The sequence below is a fragment of the Podarcis raffonei genome, chromosome Z (genome assembly GCF_027172205.1).
Source record: "Podarcis raffonei isolate rPodRaf1 chromosome Z, rPodRaf1.pri, whole genome shotgun sequence".
Taxonomy (NCBI): domain Eukaryota; kingdom Metazoa; phylum Chordata; class Lepidosauria; order Squamata; family Lacertidae; genus Podarcis; species Podarcis raffonei.
This window is the reverse complement of record NC_070621.1, coordinates 33,681,214-33,702,684: the sequence shown is the minus strand read 5'-3', so window position 1 is coordinate 33,702,684 and position 21,471 is coordinate 33,681,214. Positions and strand designations below refer to the sequence as shown.

Sequence of the window (21,471 nt, the reverse complement as noted above, 5' to 3'; positions counted from 1 at the left end):
TTCTTCTTAAATTGTGGCACCCAGAACTGGACACAGGACTCCACAGCTGGCCCCAGGTTTGATGGGACTCTTAGTAAAGTGACATCTGGTGAGTCCTGTTTTAACTCAATAAAGACTCATGAAATATCATCCTTCCAATCTGGTGATAGGCTGTTGTTTGCTCGTGGTTAAATTTTGCAGCATGGCATTAGCGCAAATATAATGCCTTAGTGGTGGATTTATACTGGACCATCTGCACACCTGTTCACCTTATTAGCTGTTCTGCAATGCTTCCCCAGTGTTATTGCATTCCTGCCACCTGCACTATACTACAAGAAAAGTGGTTGAAAGAATGGTAAGAACCAAAAGTTCTGGGATAGGCACTGATTGGTAGTGAAGTAGTATGTCTGCTCCAAAACATTTGCAGGCACAAACAGTACTGATGTCAAATTCCACATTAGGGCCCTACTATGCTAGGCCAGTCAAAATGTTCCAAAAGGGTATGCAAGCTTTCCAGTTCTCTGGAAGACTTCATTGGGTTGATGGTAAACAAAACAAGGTTGGTTTTGGACTAAGACTCTTAGTTTTTGCTAAAGATGGAGCTTCTAACACATTTATTTATTTTTATTATTTTTACAATAGGAGGAGGGAGTCCCCTAAATTCCTGGATTTAGTGAAGGTTTGAATTAATTAAGGTTTGATTCAACTTTGCCAAACACAGAAACCCCAGGATTTAGTTATGCGAAATGAAGGGCAGTATACTACTACTACTACTACTACTACTACTAATAATAATAATAATAATAATAAATGACACTGAGGGTCTCAAGAGTTATCCTGAGCTTATTTACTGAGTTGCTTCCAGTCCAGCCTCAGAACGCCAAGGCTGCAGTCCTGAACCCACTTACCTGGCTGGAAGTGATCACTCTCAAGGCTCATCTGGAGCCCTGCCTAGATAAATCCAGAACTGTATTGCCAATCACATTTGGGGCAAGGAGACAGGCTGAAAGTGAATGATGTCAGATTGAAAGGCATTGGTGCCCTTTTGGTTGGCTACAGGTAAACATTGCGTTTCAGGATGTGTGCGGCTCAGAGAAATTGGGGTTGCCCAGAGGACGGGCTTTAGGGGCCTTTCACAAGCAGCCAGGCAAGAAAGAACTGAACAAAATAACTATTTATAGACTAATACAATCTTTCTCACATTAATTCTTACAAGTCTGGCTGATGAAGAATTGATCAAGATTGGCTGATGAAGCATTTAACGAAACAGATTGGTTATCCGGAAACTGTTCCGGTGATATTTGGTGACCGATTATGTATATATCGAACTTTTGAATTATTCTACCACGACCGGCGAACTTTTGAATTATTCTACTGCGACTGGTGAAGAAGATTTAGAGACTTTGGTTGCAATTTCTGATCATTTGTATTAGTCTATAAATAGTGTTTAGTGCCATTGTTATTGGCCGTCGTGCTGTGTTATTTTGTTCGGCTCATTCAGGCAAGAAAGCGTTAGCATTGGGATGGCAGGTGGCCTGCATTAGGGTGGGTCTGGATCCTGCACCCCGATCCCCCAGCCTCTCAGTTAAAACACACCCTGACAAGTGACTTTTTGGGATGGCTATAAGAACTGCATTAGGATGGCTTGAATCCTGAGCCATGATAAAGTTTAGACTTTAAAAACTAAATATATTTTTGTGTTGCTTTCTATTGGCTGTTTGGGCAGGTAATATTTTGTGTGTTTGTAGATGGTTCCTAAAATCCACTGTGTCTCTGGCTGGGGAGCTTATGGGTCCAACAATAGCCGCTTCTAGGATCTTTTCCTTCTCTTCAGGGAAATAATCCGGGTTGCCCTATCTGGCAGTTTAACAGTCCAGTTCTATTTTTTAAAAATTTCCACTCCCTCCTGATTGATTAACACTCCATGAGCTCTGATTGGCTTCTACAGTATCCAATAGGACCCATGGTCTGTCAGCGGTGGTCGGGTCCAGAGGCAATAGTGAGTGGGGCAACAAATGTCAGTTCTGCCTTTGTGCAGTAGGCTAGTAGGCATTCACACACCGTATCATGTGCCTGCCAGTAGAGAAAGGCTGGAAACGACACAAATATAAATGAACAAGTTGGACTTGCAGCAAAATGTTAATATGTGGTGTGTGCCAGTGTTCCAACCAGCCAGCCAGCCATGGCCTCTCTCAGAATAGCCCATTCTGTCTCTCCCCCTGCCCAACCCAGTTTCCTAGGATTTTCCCCTCCAACATTCAGTCAGCATTATGTGGCTCAGTCCTTTTCCAGGGGATTTAAAAACAATTTTTTGCACTTCTGCGAACCTTGCTTTTCCTTGCTCACACCTCCCTCTTGTGTGGAAATGTTGTCATTTTAGCTTGGAAGTCAGAAACTGTTAGTCTATATCCAGGATGGGGAACTTGTAGCCCTCCAAATGCTGGACATCACTGGACATGATTTTTAGGACTGATGAGAGCTGGAGTCCCAATATCTGGAAAACCACAATTTCCTCATATATAATTTACAGTGTTATGAGTTTGCGGGTGCCAGACACCCTAAATTCCTGGGTCGAGTAGGTGTTAGAATTTAATCAAGGCTTGGAGTGTTAAAACAGGGTGCTAGACATGAGTGTATTAACTCTACCAGGGACCATGAACTTGCTTCATTTATTTATTTATTTATTATTTACACCATTAAATTACATGGCACGTTTAATCAATGGAATTAAAGAATTCACAACTAAATCAACAGTAATTAATTTCATTTTAGCAGTAATTTTTAGACAAATAATGCAGCTGTTGCAGGAAATATTTTTTTCATGAGGGGGGGCATCAATACAGCTCCTTGCCAAGGGCGCAAGGGACCCTAAGTACACCCCTGAATGCAAATCTAGGAGAGGAGGGAACTGGGGGATGGGGGAGAGAAAAGAAATTCAGAATGAGTGGAAGGAAATACAGTAACCCCCTGAATTATTATTTTTAAAAGCAACCAGATTGTACAACACATGCAAATAATACCTTTTTGCATAATTTTTTCCAGTAATATGTTGGATAGATCAGTCGGTAGAGCATGAGATTCTTAATCTCAGGGTTGTGGGTTCAAGTACCACATTAGGCAAAAAAGATTCCTGCATTACAGGGGGTTGGACTAGATGACCCATGTAGTCTCTTCCATTTCTACAATTGTATGAAAAGGATTTATCTCTGAATGTGGTGAGTGAGGGTTTTTTGTGTGAGGGGGTGCTGTTTTAAGTTGAATGCACACTGAAGCATCAATAGATTTAATAAATTACCCAGAATACTTGCATGTAACCCACAAATAGTAATCAGATTAGATTCTTCTCTTAGTTTAAGGAATCCTGCAGATGACAATTTTGTTCAGCATTCATGCTGCTTTGCTTGCATAAAGCTTACATAGTGGATAGACTGTGTCCTGTGTTTTCTGAGCATTTGTTCTGATTTGCTTGCAGTGTACTTATCCGACAATGAGCATTCATCCTGATTTGCTTGTGGGGTGTTTGTATGTCTTCTTATTAATCATTAGTTCATTCTACAGTTTTCAGTGCATTTCCCTGTCACTTTCCAAAGTGCAGAAAGTCTTTTTTTTTTTTTTACAGTGGTACCTCGGGTTACATACACTTCAGGTTACATACACTTCAGGTTACAGACTCCGCTAACCCAGAAATAGTGCTTCAGGTTAAGAACTTTGCTTCAGGATAAGAACAGAAATCGTGCTCCGGCGGCGCGGCGGCAGCAGGAGGCCCCAGTAGCTAAAGTGGTGCTTCAGGTTAAGAACAGTTTCAGGTTAAGTACGGACCCCCGGAATGAATTAAGTACTTAACCCGAGGTACCACTGTATTTTTTAAAAGTAGATTTGTTTCAATAAGCAATCAAGCACTTTAATTGTGAAAACCCTAGAATTTTCAACACTATACCAAGATACTGGAGACATAAAAATTGAAAAACACCCTAGTAATGTGGTGGCGGAGAAAGATGAGAAGGCATTCCAGTTAATCCTCCCTAAAGCATTCCAGAGATTGCAACCATATGTTGCTGCTCAAAAAGTGTCAACCTCATCCACGTTTTAAAAATTCCCACCCACTCTTTAGATGTCAAACAGCATAGCTAATTCTACCAACTGCAAATCTTAAATCTGTATAATTAACCTAGAACTTCAAAGCTACTCAGGAACAACTGCATAGTTGGGGTCATTTTCCAATGTTATCTAGCCCATCCCACTGTCATTTAACACAGCAGGATTTCTTGGGGAATATATCCACACCCCCAATAGGCTTTCCTGCATACACTCCTTCCATTGAGTTCAATGGAGTTAACAGTAAAGCCCAGCTCCAGTCTGTATGATAGGCAGCCTGTAAGAGGCATCTTGATTGGCTGGGCTATGGATAAAATCAGCTGTGGACCTGAGTGGAGCAAGTCACCACCTCTCAGCCTAACCCACATTACAGGGTTGTTATGTGGATAAAAGATGGGGGGAAACTTGTAGGCTGCCTTGAGTTCACTGGAGGAAGGATCCTGTTTCCTGTCCATACATGATCAAACAGAGCAGATCCTCCTGCAGACTACGGTTGACTACAGTGGCTTCAGACTAGATATCTCTCTAGCTAAGGCTGCTTACAGATCTGGGCTGGCCTGGACAGTTTCATTTGATGTATGAGATTACAAATTCAGCCTTGGGATCTCCAATTAAAGGAGATCATGTAGGAAGAGGTAGGAAAACCTGCCACCATAATAAGCCAGAATAGACCATACTGACTAGATGGGCCAGTAGCCTGGTTCTATATAACTTTGATCATACTGGTTGTAAAACAGGGCAAAGCCTCTTTTTTAAAATATCAAGTTGGTGCAGTGGCTGGCCCTGTTTTTTAGGAGCTTCAGAAATAAAAGTTTTCATCTGCTGCAATCAACCCTGTAATAATTCTTCACCAACAATCTTTTTCTGAACACACTAATCAGAAATAGTACCCACTTGAAATTGGCAAAGTGCCTTCTAAATTATTGATGCAATAGACCAAGACACCCTCTTGTGCAAGTTCTGCCAAAACAAATGGGAGAAAGAGCTGAAGCTGACCCTAGATTGCAGTCAGGTTGTTAATGAAGGTACTGAAAATCCATCTGCTTTTGGTCCTCAAGAATTTATTGGTTGCAGAGGAGTGGCAAAACTGAAACGTTTGTTAGCATTCCTATATCTCTCCAACCACTCTTTGGGATTTCCCGGCAGCAATCCTCCTTTATCATCATCATCATAATACTTAATGTGTATATAACACTCGAGAGGTTATTATCTCAGTAATTATGCAGCTATAGAAAGCATCTGAGCCCTGTATATTGGAGATATTTGGGGCTCAATGTTGAGGAGCTGTTAACGCTGCCAATTTAAAGAAGAGCAAAATTGCTACTTCAAGTGGTATTCAGTACAAATATGTGCAAGGATGAGGAATTGAGGTCTGCTTGTTTGTTCAACGTCGTGGGAAGATGGGAAGAGCATAGTAGCCAGCTAAGGAGAATAAATCGTGAGACAATTTCCTTGTGCTAGACAGAGATTCTTGGGCAGCTAGCTAGTCGAAGCTCCTAAATGCCTTCATGTCTACACTGTACTGCGTCTTAGATTTGAATAGCTCCTGAGGTTCCCCCAAGGATTAAAAATAATAAATGGGGCGGAGAGAGCTTGGAATAGCAGACATTTGTGGCATGTTACAATCGGGTGTGTGTGTTGGGTTTGGGGTTTTTTTTTAATAGAGACAGCCTTGGAAATGCAAGATCTAACCATCACATTACAGTATTAGAAAGAGGAGAGGTTGCTGCTATGAAACGTAATGCAGCAGTCGGTGTGTGCATTAGGCTATTTTGCATATTGCCTTTTGGGGACAGGAGCTGTTGTAGATTTCACAAAGGTTCGCAAATAGCTTTGGAACAGGAGTGCTATAGCAACATCCTGGCTTTTTGTCCATAATATTTTCCTGCCCGTTCCGTAACAGATGTCGCCTTGCTGTTGTCGGGAACGTGGGACATTAGGACCCAGAGGCTGCTGAACAGGAGAGGCAGAATTGCTTCTCTCTTTTGTCATCTTCCCTTGCCTCTGCAGCCTTCCTCTCCTGATCTCCTTCAATGGTGACTGACCATCTCTTACACAGCCAGGGAGCCAAACCACGGTAGGACCAGACCCGATGGCCTCTCCCAGGACTATAACAATTGTAGCCCTCTCGGTAGCCTTGGGGCTCTTCTTCGTCTTTATGGGGACCATCAAACTGACCCCCAGGCTCAGCAGAGATGCCTACAATGAGATGGTGAGTAGTACATCTGGGGTGGGAGACATCTTACTGCCAGCACTGGCTGGCATTCATCCTCTTGCAGCCGCTGCTGTCTGTTTCTATTTGCAAGTAGCATCAGCCATGTAAAAAGAAGGCAGCTGTTGCTGTGAATGTGCCAAGGGTGGGAGAAGGGAAACAAATGGGTACCACAGAATGACATCCTCATCCTTATTTGGCTGGGAATAGAGATCAAGAAGCATGAACCTCCCTTTGCGGCTGCTGAAATTATATTTCTTGTTAGCTGGTGGTTTGGCTCCTGTGGCATTCATTTCTAAGGCTGCCCTCCACCCCCACAGCAAAAACACCTATAAATTGAGAAGGGCTGCCAGAACAGGGGTGAACAGGTTGGGGGAGAGCTCTGCAGAAAGATAAATGTATCTGATCTGAGAAGACTCAATCACAACATGGGTGCATTTTACCCATCAAGTGAAGTGGCGTGGAGGGTGGCAGTCCCAAGTGGGTTTTTTTAGGATTGTGAGCAAGGTAACATAGGGCACTGGATCCCTGTTCCCTCTCCTCAAAATGATCTAAAGTGGATCACCTTCCCAGGCGAAGGACAGAACCAGCCCAACAGAACAAGGCAGCTCATGTCAGGGCATGAATTCTGAGTACCGTTTAAAGGCCACAAACTGTAAAATTATTTAGCATATTGCCACTCTGTGGGGTATTGTGGATATTTTGCTGAAAGTACCAAAATGTATTGGGTCAACTCTGTCAAAGGGTAATATGATTTTGTCCGCTGCCTGCCCTCTAATTTCTTTCCCAAGAGAAGGTTCTGGAAAATGACAAATGTGGGTCCTTCATAAACCTGGGATTTCTGGCTGAGATGCTGCCAGTCTTCCAGTTAGTCAACATGCTTCCATTCCTCCTGTTTCTTGCCTATAATTCATCCACCGGCGAGCCCCACCTATGTTGCGATGCAGGCAACCAAAGTGTGACTGCCCATCATTTAGTCTTCCTGCTGCTACCACCTCAGCTATGTTTTGCCCATCTATCCTAGATACATTATTTCTTTCTGACAATGGCTAGATTTTCTTGGAAGTCCTAAGAAACAACTATGAAAGTTTCTGACATGTTCTAATTTTTCCTTGCCTTGCTGCACAATCTGGAATATCAGGGGGATATGGATCTCTTGTGCCAAGCTGCCTTCTTGAAGGACTGGCAAAATACTCTGGAACCCTCAAGTAAAGGGCAGCCATAGGAATGTTCAGTTATGTCAGGCTGGCTGTAAAGCACAAATCTCACCAGCACTGTACTTCATTTCTTACCCTTTCTACCCTTACCCTCTTATTAATGAGATTTCAGTATCATCAGCATCAGTGACCTCATCAACACAGTCTTTGGTTTAATCAGGGTTTTTGTGATGGCCCCTTAAATAAATGCGCACATCAGTTATGTTACCGTCTAGAATTATTGTCAGACAACTTTGGTTTTAACAATATCTCAGAAGAGCCAGCTGCAGATTTCATCTCCCTGCTTTCCTATTCTTCTGCATCTCCCCTCTTTGTATCTTATTTTGAAAATCATGCAACATATGTTTGCTTTTTCCTTTTACTAATAATCCTAATCTCATTAATAATAATATTAATAATAATATCGATATCGATATTATAGAAATAATAATAATATCAATATTAATAGAAATAAGAATAATGATAATACTCCTGGAATAGTAATCTTTGCCTGCCCATTATTTTCCTTATAAGCAAGATACAGTGGTACCTCAGGTTACATACGCTTCAGGTTACACATTCCGCTAACCCAGAAATAGTGCTTCAGGTTAAGAACTTTGCTTCAGGATAAGAACAGAAATCGTGCAATGGCGGCGCGGCAGCAGGAAGCCCCATTAGCTAAAGTGGTGCTTCAGGTTAAGAACAGTTTCAGGTTAAGAACGGACCTCCGGAACAAATTAAGTACTTAACCCGAGGTACCACTGTACCCAACTAACTGATGCTTGAAATTTGCAACATGGTCTGCTTTTCAGTTTGAACTTGTAGCTTTCAGATAAGAAAGGTGGCAGAGAGCAGTGTTAGAACCTTAAATCAAGGTTGCAGTCGCTAAAACAGGTTGCAGTCGCTAGTTGCCATGTTTGAGCAAAACGGTTCTGAAATCTTATTTTTCAAATGATGGACTGACTGTGATTGATTCTCAGTAAAACAACTGGCTAGTTCAGATGACAACCTTGAGCTAGTTTAAGAACTTTGGGAACTTAAAGAAGAAAAGTCACTTGAACCAGCGATAGTCCACATATATATTCCTACCTCTTTTTCTTAATGGTGATTGCTCCTGCTCTGGCTGCACAGAAAAAGCAATTTGGTTCCAGAAATTCATTCTGATTGTGCAGAAAATAATATAACTGATAGAATTCTATAGGATGGAGTATTAGTGTGTAAAAACAGACCAGATACAATGATCCTCAGATGGTCAAGAGGTCAGCTGCCATCCTGGCACCCAGGTATCTTCACTTATTCGCAAGTGGTCGAAAGCCAGGTGCAAAATGCTCCTCGCACTGGCTAATTTCAAACATTGGCAGAGAGTGCAGATTGCTCTGACTGTTACTCTTACTATAACCCCTAACTCTCCTTTCAGATAATTTCTTCCTTCTGATTACTCCTATGATGTGTGTGTTACATTTGGGGTGCTTTCTCCAAGTGAGAAAGTCAAAGGTTCCCCCAAATGAGTGGTATGCATTATTTCATAACTAATGAAGAACTGAACGGAATCAGTGCCATTTTCTTCTTAAATGAATGCCAAGAGTAATAGAGAGAGCTGATTTCGTTCGTTCATTCATAGCATTCATTTCCTCATATCTTTAGATAAAAAGGCCCCTAGAGTGGCTTAAGTAAAGGTAAGGGACTCCTGACCATTAGGTCCAGTCGTGACCAACTCTGGGGTTGCAGTGCTCATCTCGCTTTATTGGCCGAGGGAGCCGGCGTACAGCTTCCGGGTCATGTGGCCAGCATGACTAAGCCGCTTCTGGCGAACCAGAGCAGCGTGCGGAAACGCCGTTTACCTTCCCACCAGAGTGGTACCTATTTATCTACTTGCACTTTGACGTGCTTTCGAACTGCTAGGTTGGCAGGAGCAGGGACCGAGCAACGGGAGCTCACTCCGTCACAGGGATTAGAACCGCCGACCTTCTGATCGGCAAGTCCTAGGCTCTGTGGTTTAACCCACAGCCTATGCACCCTTGTGTTTGTCCCGTGTTTGTTGCAGAATCAGATCAGGCATCCATCAGCGGAATGAAGTTTTTCCAATTCAGCAGTAAATAGTGGGTTATTCCTGAGGAAAGTGGCAGGCCAAAAAAACCCCAACCCACCTCTTGGAACCAAAGTCACTTCAAAATTCAGGACAAACAGAAGCATGGATGGGCCCTAAAACAAGAGAACCCCTGCCCACAGGCTTACAATATAAACAGACACAGCCCACAAGAGAAAAGGGACATGGAGGGCAGATGAGATAGGGAATCAAATTCAGGCATCAGTTCTTGAACACTTGTTCTTATAACTAGTAGCTGGCCCAGTTCAGGGGTTGGAGGTGCCTGATGGAGCTTGTCTGTCTCAGTAGAGCTCTTGGAGTGAGCTCTGCTTCTCACCTCTCCCATTGAGCAGGCTGATGGAATGGCTGCTCTCAGGTGACAGTTGAATGAAAGGAGGCCTAATGGTGCTATTTTTTTGTGACTTCATCCCTGCGCCTCACCTTTTTTTGGTACTAATGCCTTCAGGTAGCTGTCAATCTATTTCCCCAGATTCTGCAGATATTCATGTTGGTTCAAGGGAAAAAATATAGGCCTTAAGAATAATTTCTGGATGCCCAGATCCAAGTTTGAGGTAAATCCAAGTTTGATGAGAGAACCCCCAACAGAAATTTAAAATCACAAAACATGCTGCAAAGTAAAGTGTGGAAATATAGGCTGTTAGACCTTTAAAATATCCCCTTACGAGTTCCTTCCAAAGTTTCTCTCTTCCCCCAGCATAGAAAAAGACCACATATTTGGAAAGTTAAAAATAGTATACTTACAAGCTCTCCAAAGGTCAGGTTTATGTGCTTTTCCATACAGCATTTAGAAAAAGTTGTGTAAAACTTGGCTTAGTTATGGTGGTGAAAGTTCCTAAATTATTTGTATCAGAACTCAAGAATGGCTTGTGAGAGCCATACAGTGAATTTGGAGCAACCAGCTCAAACCTCTACACATGGTGAGCTTCACAGGTAGATTGGAGGGTGAACGATAGGCTTGATTGCCCATTTCCTCCCAAGGTAAAGGAAGTTCACCTAGCCTGGCAGGACAGCTTACTCTATGGTCTTAACCCCTTCATGCATTAATTAGACTTAAGTATGTTGGTTATATGGGACATGGGTGGCGCTGTGGGTTAAACCACAGAGCCTAGGACTTGCCAATCAGAAGGTCGCAGTTCGAACCCCCAAGACAGGGTGAGCTCCCGTTGCTCGGTCCCTGCTCCTGCCAACCTAGCAGTTCGAAAGCACGTCAAAGTGCAAGTAGATAAATAGGTACTGCTCCGGCGGGAAGGTAAACGGTGTTTCCGTGCGCTGCTCTGGTTCGCCAGAAGCGGCTTCGTCATGCTGGCCACATGACCCGGAAGCTGTACGCCGGCTCCCTCGGCCAATAAAGCGAGATGAGCGCCACAACCCCAGAGTCGGTCACGACTTGACCTAATGGTCAGGGGTCCATTTACCTTTACCTATGTTGGTTATATGAGGCTGGTTATACCACAATTTCGTCATATCAGGACAATTGGAGATGGGGTGGGGTGGGAATGACAGCCTTCAGTGCAGTCAACCATTTTTTGTGTGTTGACCATCAAAAAATCCAAGGCTTTCTGGGAAAAGAATATGACAGCCTCCAAAAGGACCTCTGTTGTTGTTGTTTTACCTTTATTAGCGTAAGTTTAAACAATAAAATCATACAAAGTCACCCAAATACATTAATAATCCAGTTAATGTTGTTGCAAGAAGCGGCAACAAAAATTACTAAACAACACTGTGAATAGCAAAACAAATGTGATATTAATAAATTAATAAAACAAAATTAAGAGTTTAATAATAAAAATGAAATGGATACCCCTCTACTAAATTCAACCTCACATTATTTTGTGATGGTACCTCTGTGACTTGCATCTGTAGAGAGAAGACAGGGGCAGGCATAAATATGCACTCAATGTTGCTATGTCCATTTGCTTTGAAGTTTGTGTTTCACATACAGCTGGTAACATATAAAAATTAAAAGTGCCCATATCAGAATAAACTGAAAAGCTTGCCTCGATAGATGTTTGACTTTCCATGCCATAGTTTGAAATGTACACCTTAACTCTTAGGAGCCATAGGAAGCTTTGCGAGAGAAAATAAGAGAGATTTGGGAAAGCCATTTCCTGTTCCAGGGGAAATGATGTTGCGGGCTGGGAGCAAGCCCTACCCACGCGCACGGGGAGAGATAGCCCCTGTGCCATTGGGGGGTCCTCGGCCGTGTCATCCCTGGCCGACCAATCCGGATGGTCTGGGGGCGTGGAATGGGCTATTTAAACTGCCCGTGACCGAGGACTCACCCCCTTTTCTTCCTGCTCACTCAGTTCTCTCTCCCTCCCTAAGGTTAGGCTCATTATCTCTTGACCTTGCTATGGACCTCGGTTGATCACCTGTCAAAGGGGCCTGGTAGGATTTTTTTCCACTTGGAAAATTGGGCATTTGGTTTTTTGCCTACCTTGTAGCAAATCGTCTTTGTAAGGTTTGGTGGTTAGGCATTGAAGTGTTTGGTTGAAGGGGGGGTGGCCATCCCTACCCCTCCTAATTCAAGAGTATTCCATTAAAGGAATCCAAGGGGCGTGGTCTCTGTCCAAAGCCCCACAGAGGGGGCTAGGGCCATGGCACAACACCTAGCGGTGACCCTGGGGGAGTTCCTAGTTGATGTGCATCAGCAGGGCTCCCCCTACTGGTGGTTCACCCTTCCAAGACTTCTTGTGGATGCACAGGAGTCAGATATAGACGTGTGGTTTCCAATGCCTAAGCCAATACCACTCGCATTCTGTAACCAATAATGTTGTGGCCTTTTTCACCCATTAACCCAAAATACTCTTTCATGTGTCTTTATTCCAACATCCCGGGGGGGGGGGGACCTTGCCAGGCAAGGTGTACCTGTACTTACACACCAACTTGAAAGCATCTGGCCACCTCCCCCCCAAGGTGATTGTGTGTATGTGTGAGAGAGCTAACTTAGACAGATTCTACCAGGCGTGGATGTGGAGTCCACTAGAGGGTAAGCTGTTAAGCTTCTAATCTCCTTCCTCTGTTTTCAGACCTGGGTGGTGGATGGTGGACCCACACATGGTGGATGTTGTTGAATAATTTCAGTTATATATGTGCGGTGGGGTTTGTGTGTCTGCATCTTGTTTGACCTAGTGTTATAAGAAATCAAACTGCTCCTTTCCCATTATGGGGTACCCAAGTGCCCATATAGAGTCCTTTTGTAGGTTCTCTATCGGCTGTAGAAAATAACAGAGACTATTGAGAAGCAAAGCAGCTAGTAAGCCTGATCTTTATTAACTGCTGCAACAGGATTCTCCCCCACACGCAAGAGGAAGGAGGAGGACCCAGAACAAAGGTGTGCCTGCCCTTACATAGACATTTTAAATTACCCACCCTGGAGTCCAAGACTACCCCCAGAAACATCATACATTCATCACAGAAGGGGTGTAGCCCAAGACCACCCCCCAGATACATCATACCTAGGTAAAGGTAAAGAGACCCCTGACCATTAGGTCCAGTCGTGGCCGACTCTGGGGTTGCGGCGCTCATCTCACTTTACTGGCTGAGGGAGCAGGCGTACAGCTTCCGGGTCATGTGGCCAGCATGACTAAGCTGCTTCTGGCGAACCAGAGCAGCACATGGAAATGCTGTTTACCTTCCCGCCGGAGCTGTACCTATTTATCTACTTGCACTTTGACGTGCTTTCGAACTGCTAGGTTGGCAGGAGCAGGGGCCTAGCAACAGGAGCTCATCCCGTCACATCATACCTACATCACAGAAAAGGCGATCTACAACAGAAATCTCAGTGTGTTGTTTATCTCCTGTCTGGCAAAGTACCTGATTTCATTATCTGGATTTTGACCACTCCTTTGTTATTATAACTACTTAATTCCTGAATCTAGGTCACAGGCTCACACCCTGTTCATATCTTGAATGTGCCCTTAAGATAGGATTTGTGGGGACAGGATTTGTGAGGAAAGAGACAATGGGGAGGTTTCCCACTTTGACCTTGCAGAGAAGTAGTTGAGGTAAATTTGTTCAGGACCTTTTCTATGGGGTTTCAGACATGTGGTTTATACATACAGTTATGAACATTTATTTTTTATATATATGACCTTAAAATTCTTATAACACTAGCAATGTAAAATGAGGATGTTAGTGATTCTGAGCATGTGTAGAATGAACATGTAGAATGTGTAGAATCTGTAGGGCAGCCAGTTTCCTTTTTCCTGAAATGGGGATAAGGCTTCCCAATCAAAAGGTTATTTTCCTGGTCAGTTTAGAAACTCGTACCTCTTTTTTGTTGTTGTTGTTGGGGACAAAATTAATCAAGAAGAGAAACACAATATTGCAAACTAAGGACAGGAAAAAATCTATTGTTTTGGGAATATGGGAGTTAATCTGGTTAAATCAGCAAAATACCGTAAATCTTAGGCTGCAATACTAGTTCCACATACATGAGAGTAAGCCCTACTGAACTCCACTGGACTTACTTATGAGTAGACGTGTTTAGGTTTGTACTGTTAGTTGCTTAATTGTAGGAACTTCAATTATTTTAAATTGGGGGATTTCTTTATTTAAATCTGCATACATTGGTATCTGACAAAAACAATTATTCTAAAAGGAACTTGAGGTCCTCCAGATGTTGCTAGGCTACAACTCTTAGCCTTAACAATAACAGTCGGTGATCAAAGATGATACAAGTTGCAGTCCATCAACCTTTGGAGGGCCATAGGTTCCCCATTCGTGTTATTTGTTGTTAGCTACTCTGAAGACATTAGTAAAAAAGCAGAATGGCAATAATAGTAATAATAATAATAATAATGCACTTTGTATTTATATGCCGCCTCCCTAAATATTCAAAATACTTCTCTAACTCTGAAATCTACCTTTATATTCTTAGTGGTTAAGTGAATGGGGATTCAGTGCTATGGGACTAAATTTTGAAAAGATGGGTTGTAGACCCTGCAGATGGGCTCAGGTGAACTCAGTGGCTTGAAGTTTCCATTACCAACTTTGACAATTCCTGAACAGGGATAATCTTGCCACAATGGACTATATGTTGGTAACCTCATCATTGTTGTTGTTGTTGTTTAGTCGTTTAGTCGTTTCCGACTCTTCGTGACCCCCTGGACCAGAGCACGCCAGGCACTTCTGTCTTCCACTGCCTCCCGCAGTTTAGTCAAACTCATGCTGGTAGCTTCGAGAACACTGTCCAACCATCTCGTCCTCTGTCGTCCCCTTCTCCTTGTGCCCTCCATCTTTCCCAACTTCAGGGTCTTTTCCAGGGAGTCTTCTCTTCTCATGAGGTGACCAAAGTATTGGAGTCTCAGCTTCAGGATCTGTCCTTCCAGTGAGCAGTCAGGGCTGATTTCCTTCAGAATGGATACGTTTGATCTTCTTGCAGTCCATGGGACTCTCAAGAGTCTCCTCCAGCACCATAATTCAAAAGCATAAATTCTTTGGTGATCAGCCTTCTTTATGGTCCAGCTCTCACTTCCATACATCACTACTGGGAAAACCATAGCTTTAACTATACGGACCTTTGTTGGCAAGGTGATGTCTCTACTTTTTAAGATGCTGTCTAGGTTTGTCATTGCTTTTCTCCCAAGAAGCAGGCGTCTTTTAATTTCGTGGCTGCTGTCACCTTCTGCAGTGATCATGGAGCCCAAGAAAGTAAAATCTCTCACTGCCTCCATTTCTTCCCCTTCTATTTGCCAGGAGGTGATGGGACCAGTGGCCATGATCTTTGGTTTTTGATGTTGAGCTTCAGACCATATTTTGCGCTCTCCTCTTTCACCCTCATTAAAAGGTTCTTTAATTCCTCCTCACTTTCTGCCATCAAGGTTGTGTCATCTGCATATCTGAGGTTGTTGATATTTCTTCCGATGATCTTAATTCCGGCTTGGGATTCATCCAGCCCAGCCTTTCGCATGATGAATTCTGCATATAAGTTAAATAAGCAGGGAGACAATATACAGCCTTGCCGTACTCCTTTCCCAATTTTGAATCAATCAGTTGTTCCATATCCAGTTCTAACTGTAGCTTCTTGTCCCACATAGAGATTTCTCAGGAGACAGATGAGGTGATCAGGCACTCCCATTTCTTTAAGAACTTGCCATAGTTTGCTGTGATCGACACAGTCAAAGGCTTTTGCTTAGCCAATAAAGCAGAAGTAGATCTCTTTCTGGAACTCTCTAGCTTTCTCCATAATCCAGCGCATGTTTGCAATTTGGTATCTGGTTCCTCTGCCTCTTCTAAATCCAGCTTGCACTTCTGGGAGTTCTCGGTCCACATACTGCTTGAGCCTACGTTGTAGAATTTTAAGCATAACCTTGCTAACGTGTGAAATGAGTGCAATTGTGTGGTAGTTGGAGCATTCTTTGGCACTGCCCTTCCTTGGGATTGGGATGTAGACTGATCTTCTCCAATCCTACTGTAATGTGCTATAGGAGGGGCTACCCTTGTAGTTGGTTCAGAAGCTCCAGCTAGTGCAAATTGTAGCTGCTAGAATGCTTAGTGGGACACTTAGCTATGCAAATATTATTACATCAGCACTGTGAGATCAGTGGTGCTTCCCTGTTTTGTGGAACATTTCCCCCAGGAAGACATGCTTGGTTCTACCACTATCAGTTTTTATTCATCCAGCTTTTGAACCCTATTTTGGAAGGTAATGTATGTTTGCAGCCTCTTCTTCTGCTCATCTTTTTAGTGAGGTGGGCTAGATCAGCCCTGATTTACATGTTACTGTTGGGCATGTAAGGATGTTTTTACACTTGCTTGTATACGTTTACAATGTTTGTTTCTGTAAGTCACTTTGAGTCACTTTTGTGAAAAAACATGCAGAAGGAGGAGAAGCAGCCGCAGCTATTGAGCCAAGTTCAATATTTGTTGTTGACTTTTGAAGTCTTCGAGAACGTGGGCCTCCACTACCTACTGGCTACTTCTTCTGTTACAGAACAAGCTTATATTTCATATATTCCAAGGAGACCTTGCAGGTCACTTTACAAATGGTGGATTGTCACTTGGTGACAGTGTAGAAATGGGCCTTCTCAGTGATCAGGCGGCATTTTTCCATCTCCGCCAAGCTAAGCAGTTGGCTCCTTACCTCTCTCGCCCTGACCTAGCCACTGTGATCCACGCGACGGTCACCTCCAGACTGGATTATTGTAACTCGCTCTACGTGGGGCTGCCCTTAAGACTGACCCAGAAACTCCAGCGGGTGCAGAATGCTGCAGCGAGACTCCTTATGGGGTCTTCGCTGTGAGATCACATTCATCCGGTGCTATATCAACTGCACTGGCTCCCGGTGGAGTACAGGATCAGGTTTAAGGTGCTGGTTTTAACCTTTAAAGCCCTATACGGCCTAGGACCCTCGTACCTACGGGACCACCTCTCCTGGTATGCCCCACAGAGAAACTTACGGTCTTCAAATAAAAACATCTTGAAGGTCCCAGGCCACAGAGAAGTTAGGCTGGCCTCAACTAGAGCCAGGGCTTTTTCGGCTGTGGCTCCGACCTGGTGGAACACTCTGTCACAAGAGACTAGGGCCCTGCGGGACTTGACATCTTTCCACAGGGCCTGCAAGACAGAGCTGTTCCGCCAGGCCTTTGGCCAGGGCACAGCCTGACTCCCTCCCTCGGCAATCTTCGCGGAGCTCTGGCCCAATGGTGGCCAGTGGCTTGAATTTAATTAATTTTATAATGAATGATTTTAGAGTGTTGTTTGTGTTGTACTTTTGTGCTGTTTTATTGTTGTTAGCCACCCTGAGCCCGGCTTCGGCTGGGGAGGGCGGGATATAAATAAAATTTATTATTATTATTTATTATAGTACCCAACCTCTGGAATGCCCTCCTTCAGGTTGGAGGCAGCAAAGACTTTTAAATTCCTCATAAAAACTTACATGCTTACTTCAGCTTTCTTGAACTCTGATTCTTACTTTGTAATTTGTTTTTTTTTTCGTGCATATATTTGTGACATATGGTTTTTAGGAAATGTTATTGAATGTTATTCTATTTTTATTGTTTTTACATAACCTGCTTACATATTTTCATTGTATTAATCAGTACAACATTTTATAGTCTATTATTAATAGCCAGGGGAGAAAGACTCTGCCTCAGTGCATGACACAGGTGACTGAGAACTCTTCAACACTATGATGGAAGAAACTGAATATAAGATGGAAAATCCCATCTCTGCCTGTGCTAACAGCTTCTTTTTATCTGACGTGGCTTTGCTTTATTATGGGCAAGACTGATCTTCCTCTCACAGCTTTAATCAAGTAGAAGCTGTACTCCACTTAGAGCCTGTATATTCAGATGGGGGGGGGGAATCTGTATGTCAGATCCCAATCAGTACTGAATCCCATGTTGTTGATGCTTTTATTTCAGAAACGAGCCTACAAGAGCTATATCCGTGCATTGCCCATGCTTAAGAAGATGGGGGTCAGCTCCATCATTCTCCGCAAGAGCATTGGAGCCTTAGAGGTGGCCTGCGGTATTGTCATGACACTCGTCCCTGGACGCCCCAAGGACGTGGCTAACTTTCTGCTGCTGCTGCTTGTTCTGGCTGTGCTTTTCTTCCACCAGCTGGTGGGTGACCCACTCAAGCGCTATGCCCATGCCCTGGTCTTTGGGATCCTGCTTACCTGCCGCTTGCTGATCGCCCGTCAGCCTGAGGAGCAGTTGCCAGAGAAGAAGACCCTTTCGGTGAATGGAGAGGAGCAGCCACCTCTTGCGGAGGCAGCCCCGGAAAAGGGAAAAATCAAGGTGTCCTAGTGGGAAGCCTATGAGGGACACATGGGGACCCTCCAAGCAGCTCTCTCCAAAACCTGAAAAGATTTGCATTTCTTTTTCTTTTTGTGGTTTTTGTAAAGGGTTACCTTTTGGAGCATGGGGAAAACCTTAATCTGCCGGCTCCACAACAGCTTGGCTTGTGCACTCCAAACCTCTAGAGCTGCTCTCTCCTGTGTCCCACACACATGTAGACATGACTTAATTTAATGGTTCTAGAGGGGAATAAATGTACCATGTGGTGTGTGCGTGCGTGTATGTGAGTGAGTGAGAGAGACTGAACTGCTTAACTTGAACTGCCTCTGCATCCGTCTGTATTCTTCAGAGGCAAAAGGCATGGGAAGTTCCAACCCTATGCTTGCTCACCTTCCCAGTACTTTGCCCGTTTGCCTAGCATCTAGCACTGGAGTGACAAACTTTTTTTTTTCCTGCTTCAAATGAGCCAAGTGGTGCATCCCACCCACCTATCTCAGCAGAGAATGCTGTATACCCAAGAATAAACCCAGCAGTCATTCCCCAAACCCTTTCTACTCCCAATTCTCACTGTCTGCTGCTGTCAAAAGATCAGGGACTGCTCACTGTCTGCCTACACATAAAACTGCTTTTTCAGCCATCCATTCACTCTAAATAAGTGACAGGTTACTGTGGGTGGTTGAGGGCTTGATGCTAAGAACAGGATTCATTTTCCACCCAACATGGGAATCTACTGATGAGCCAAGACATAGTCAGGTCCCTGTTAAGAAGCTGCTTCAATTGTTTTAGTGTTGAGCTTGGAGGGCAAATAAACAGAAAGGTTAAACTGTCCTGGGAAATACGGTTTTTAAATGGTATGTTGCCTTTTTTGGTATTGTCTGGTTTGCATTCTCCACCTCCTCCTCCCTTTCTTTGCCCTCCCCATTAATTTATAAAAATAAACTTTTTGAAATTTGAAGGAAAATGTCTTTGTAAATATTTGAATTTTCATGTGTGTGAAACATACTTAGGATTGAAATGCCTTGCATCTGCCTGCGACTTCCAGCTTGCTATTAGTAACATGATTATTTATTCTTGGGTGATAGAGGGAGTAAGTAAGCCAGGAACCCCTCAAATTATAAGGGGCCATGGATTCTTTCAACTTGCTATGAGCTCTGATGTGACTTCTCTGAGTACTGGGGTTGTTATACTAGAATAAGCCCTTAAGATGATATTCCTGGATAAGGGAAGAATCAGGGCTTCAACACAATAAATGCTGCTGGTGAATTTTCCACCTGAAAAATGACTATGTGAAAGGATTGTGTGACCAACTCTTAAGACTCCATCCTGCAGAGGTAGAAGAGGCCCCATAAGCAATGGTCATTCATCTACAGCAGGGATGGGCTAAGCTTGAGAGACATGGTCCACATTTCCTTCCTTTCACTGCTGGATGGGGAAAATATGGAATATGCATTCACAGCAAGCTTGTGAGCCAGGACCTTCCCACAGTACTGTACCTAAAGACTTAATATGGCAACAAACCCAGGTCAATGAAGAATACAGCTCGTGTATGTCCAGATGGTAACATTAAAAAATTCAAATGATTACTCTAGACCAGTTGATTTTGAACTATTTTGTTAGAATCTCTGGGGTTTAAAGCTTATGGGGATCTTGACTTTTTCAGTCACTTTTTCAGATAGCTCGACTACTACTACCAATTACCTCCTGCAGAGTATAGCCACAAAAGGGTTTTGGGAGAACTGTAGGACAGGCTTGCAGTTCATTCAGGGCAGAAGCAATGGGAGAAGGGCCATAGATTAGTGGTAAAGCACCTGCTTACATGCAGAAGGTCTCAAGTTCAATCTGTTGTATCTCCAGCTAGAATGTCCTCTGTCTGAAACCCTGGAAAGTTTTTGCCATCCATTGTAGACAACACTGAGCTAGATGGAGCCATAGTGTGACTCACTATAAGGCAGCCTCCTATTGTCCCAGCAACAAGCCTTTGGCATGCACAGTAAAGGTAAAAGGACCCCTGACCATTAGGTCCAGTCGTGGCCGACTCTGGGGTTGCGGCGCTCATCTCGCTTTATTGGCCGAGGGATCCGGCGTACAGCTTCCGGGTCATGTGGCCAGCATGACTAAGCCGCTTCTGGTGAACCAGAGCAGCGCACAGAAACGCCATTTACCTTCCCGCTGGAGCGGTACCTATTAATCTACTTGCACTTTGATGTGCTTTCGAACTGCTAGGTTGGCAGGAGCTGGGACTGAACAACAGGAGCTCACCCCAGCGCGGGGATTCGAACCGCTGACCTTCTGATCGGCAAGTCCTAGGCTTTGTGGTTTAACCCACAGCGCCAGAGGACTCCTTAAATAAATTTGCCTTGGAAAGGGATGCTGAAAATTAGTCAAAATTAGAAAGCACTGGGACAACAAAACAAAACACTCGGACACAGTGCCTTTAAAGCACGGACCTGTGCCTAGGAAGCATGGGGCACAAGGTAACTGTGGATGAGTCCTGAGAGACTGCTGTCCAAAGTACTGAAGGGATTGAATACAAAGACGCAATTTGTTATAATTTAAGGTGGCATGATGGTGCTTTGACTGTATAAAGCAGATGCGGTCTAACTTGCACAGTTGCAGAATTAACTGAATTGAACTACTAGAGGAACCAGGACTACATGGGATATAGAACACTATACAGGAAATGGCTTATGAATGGCCCACCGGTAGAGGCACATTATGCAAAAAGCAGCAGTTTAAAATCCATTCATGGGAAACTGAGCTCCGAAAACCTGCTCTCTGAAATGCTGGACAACAGCTGTTGGCTATGGCAGACAATACAGAACTAGATGGCCCAGTGGTCTCATTGGGTTTTCAACCCAGAACAGAGCTTAAGCGCCCCAAGAGCGAAACATTTTTTAATTCCCAAAACTGTTACTAATCAGTTTCGTTTTTAAAACGATAGTAGTTAAAAGCATTTATTTGGGGATTTTCAATGTTCAAAAGCACTTCGTATGCCTTGACTTGCGTTCTGTGGAACTGCGCGAGGGCCTTATTTACACATGGGATTATTCTTCTGAATTTTATAATGGTGCAAACTGCTTGATTTATTCGTGAAATAACGACCGAAAAAGAAAAAAATGACAGCGAGTACAATGA

The 21,471-nt window shown here is 43.6% G+C and overlaps 1 protein-coding gene across 2 annotated transcripts; it reads left to right on the top strand.

The window, feature by feature from the left end:
- The first annotated feature begins 914 nt into the window (after nt 1–914).
- On the top strand, nt 915–19,291 carry TMEM35A (transmembrane protein 35A). 2 transcript variants are annotated; one of them, XM_053374060.1, is made up of 3 exons: nt 915–1,038; nt 6,085–6,286; nt 17,959–19,291. In XM_053374060.1, exons 2-3 carry the CDS (start codon nt 6,167–6,169, stop codon nt 18,343–18,345), a joined length of 507 nt encoding a protein of 168 aa, XP_053230035.1. In that variant the 5' UTR covers nt 915–1,038; nt 6,085–6,166; the 3' UTR covers nt 18,346–19,291. The 2 variants fall into 2 exon arrangements, with proteins under 2 accessions (XP_053230035.1, XP_053230034.1); XM_053374059.1 differs by lacking the exon at nt 915–1,038 and having other exon boundaries at nt 5,976–6,286.
- Nucleotides 19,292–21,471: the final 2,180 nt, after the last annotated feature.

Excerpts from the sequence above, each read along its gene's own strand:
- TMEM35A (XM_053374060.1), top strand. The coding sequence starts at position 6,167 with ATGGCCTCTCCCAGGACTATAACAATTGTAGCCCTCTCGGTAGCCTTG. Across the intron at positions 6,287-17,958 it reads GAGATGCCTACAATGAGATG|AAACGAGCCTACAAGAGCTA; the intron begins GTGAGTAGTACA and ends CTTTTATTTCAG.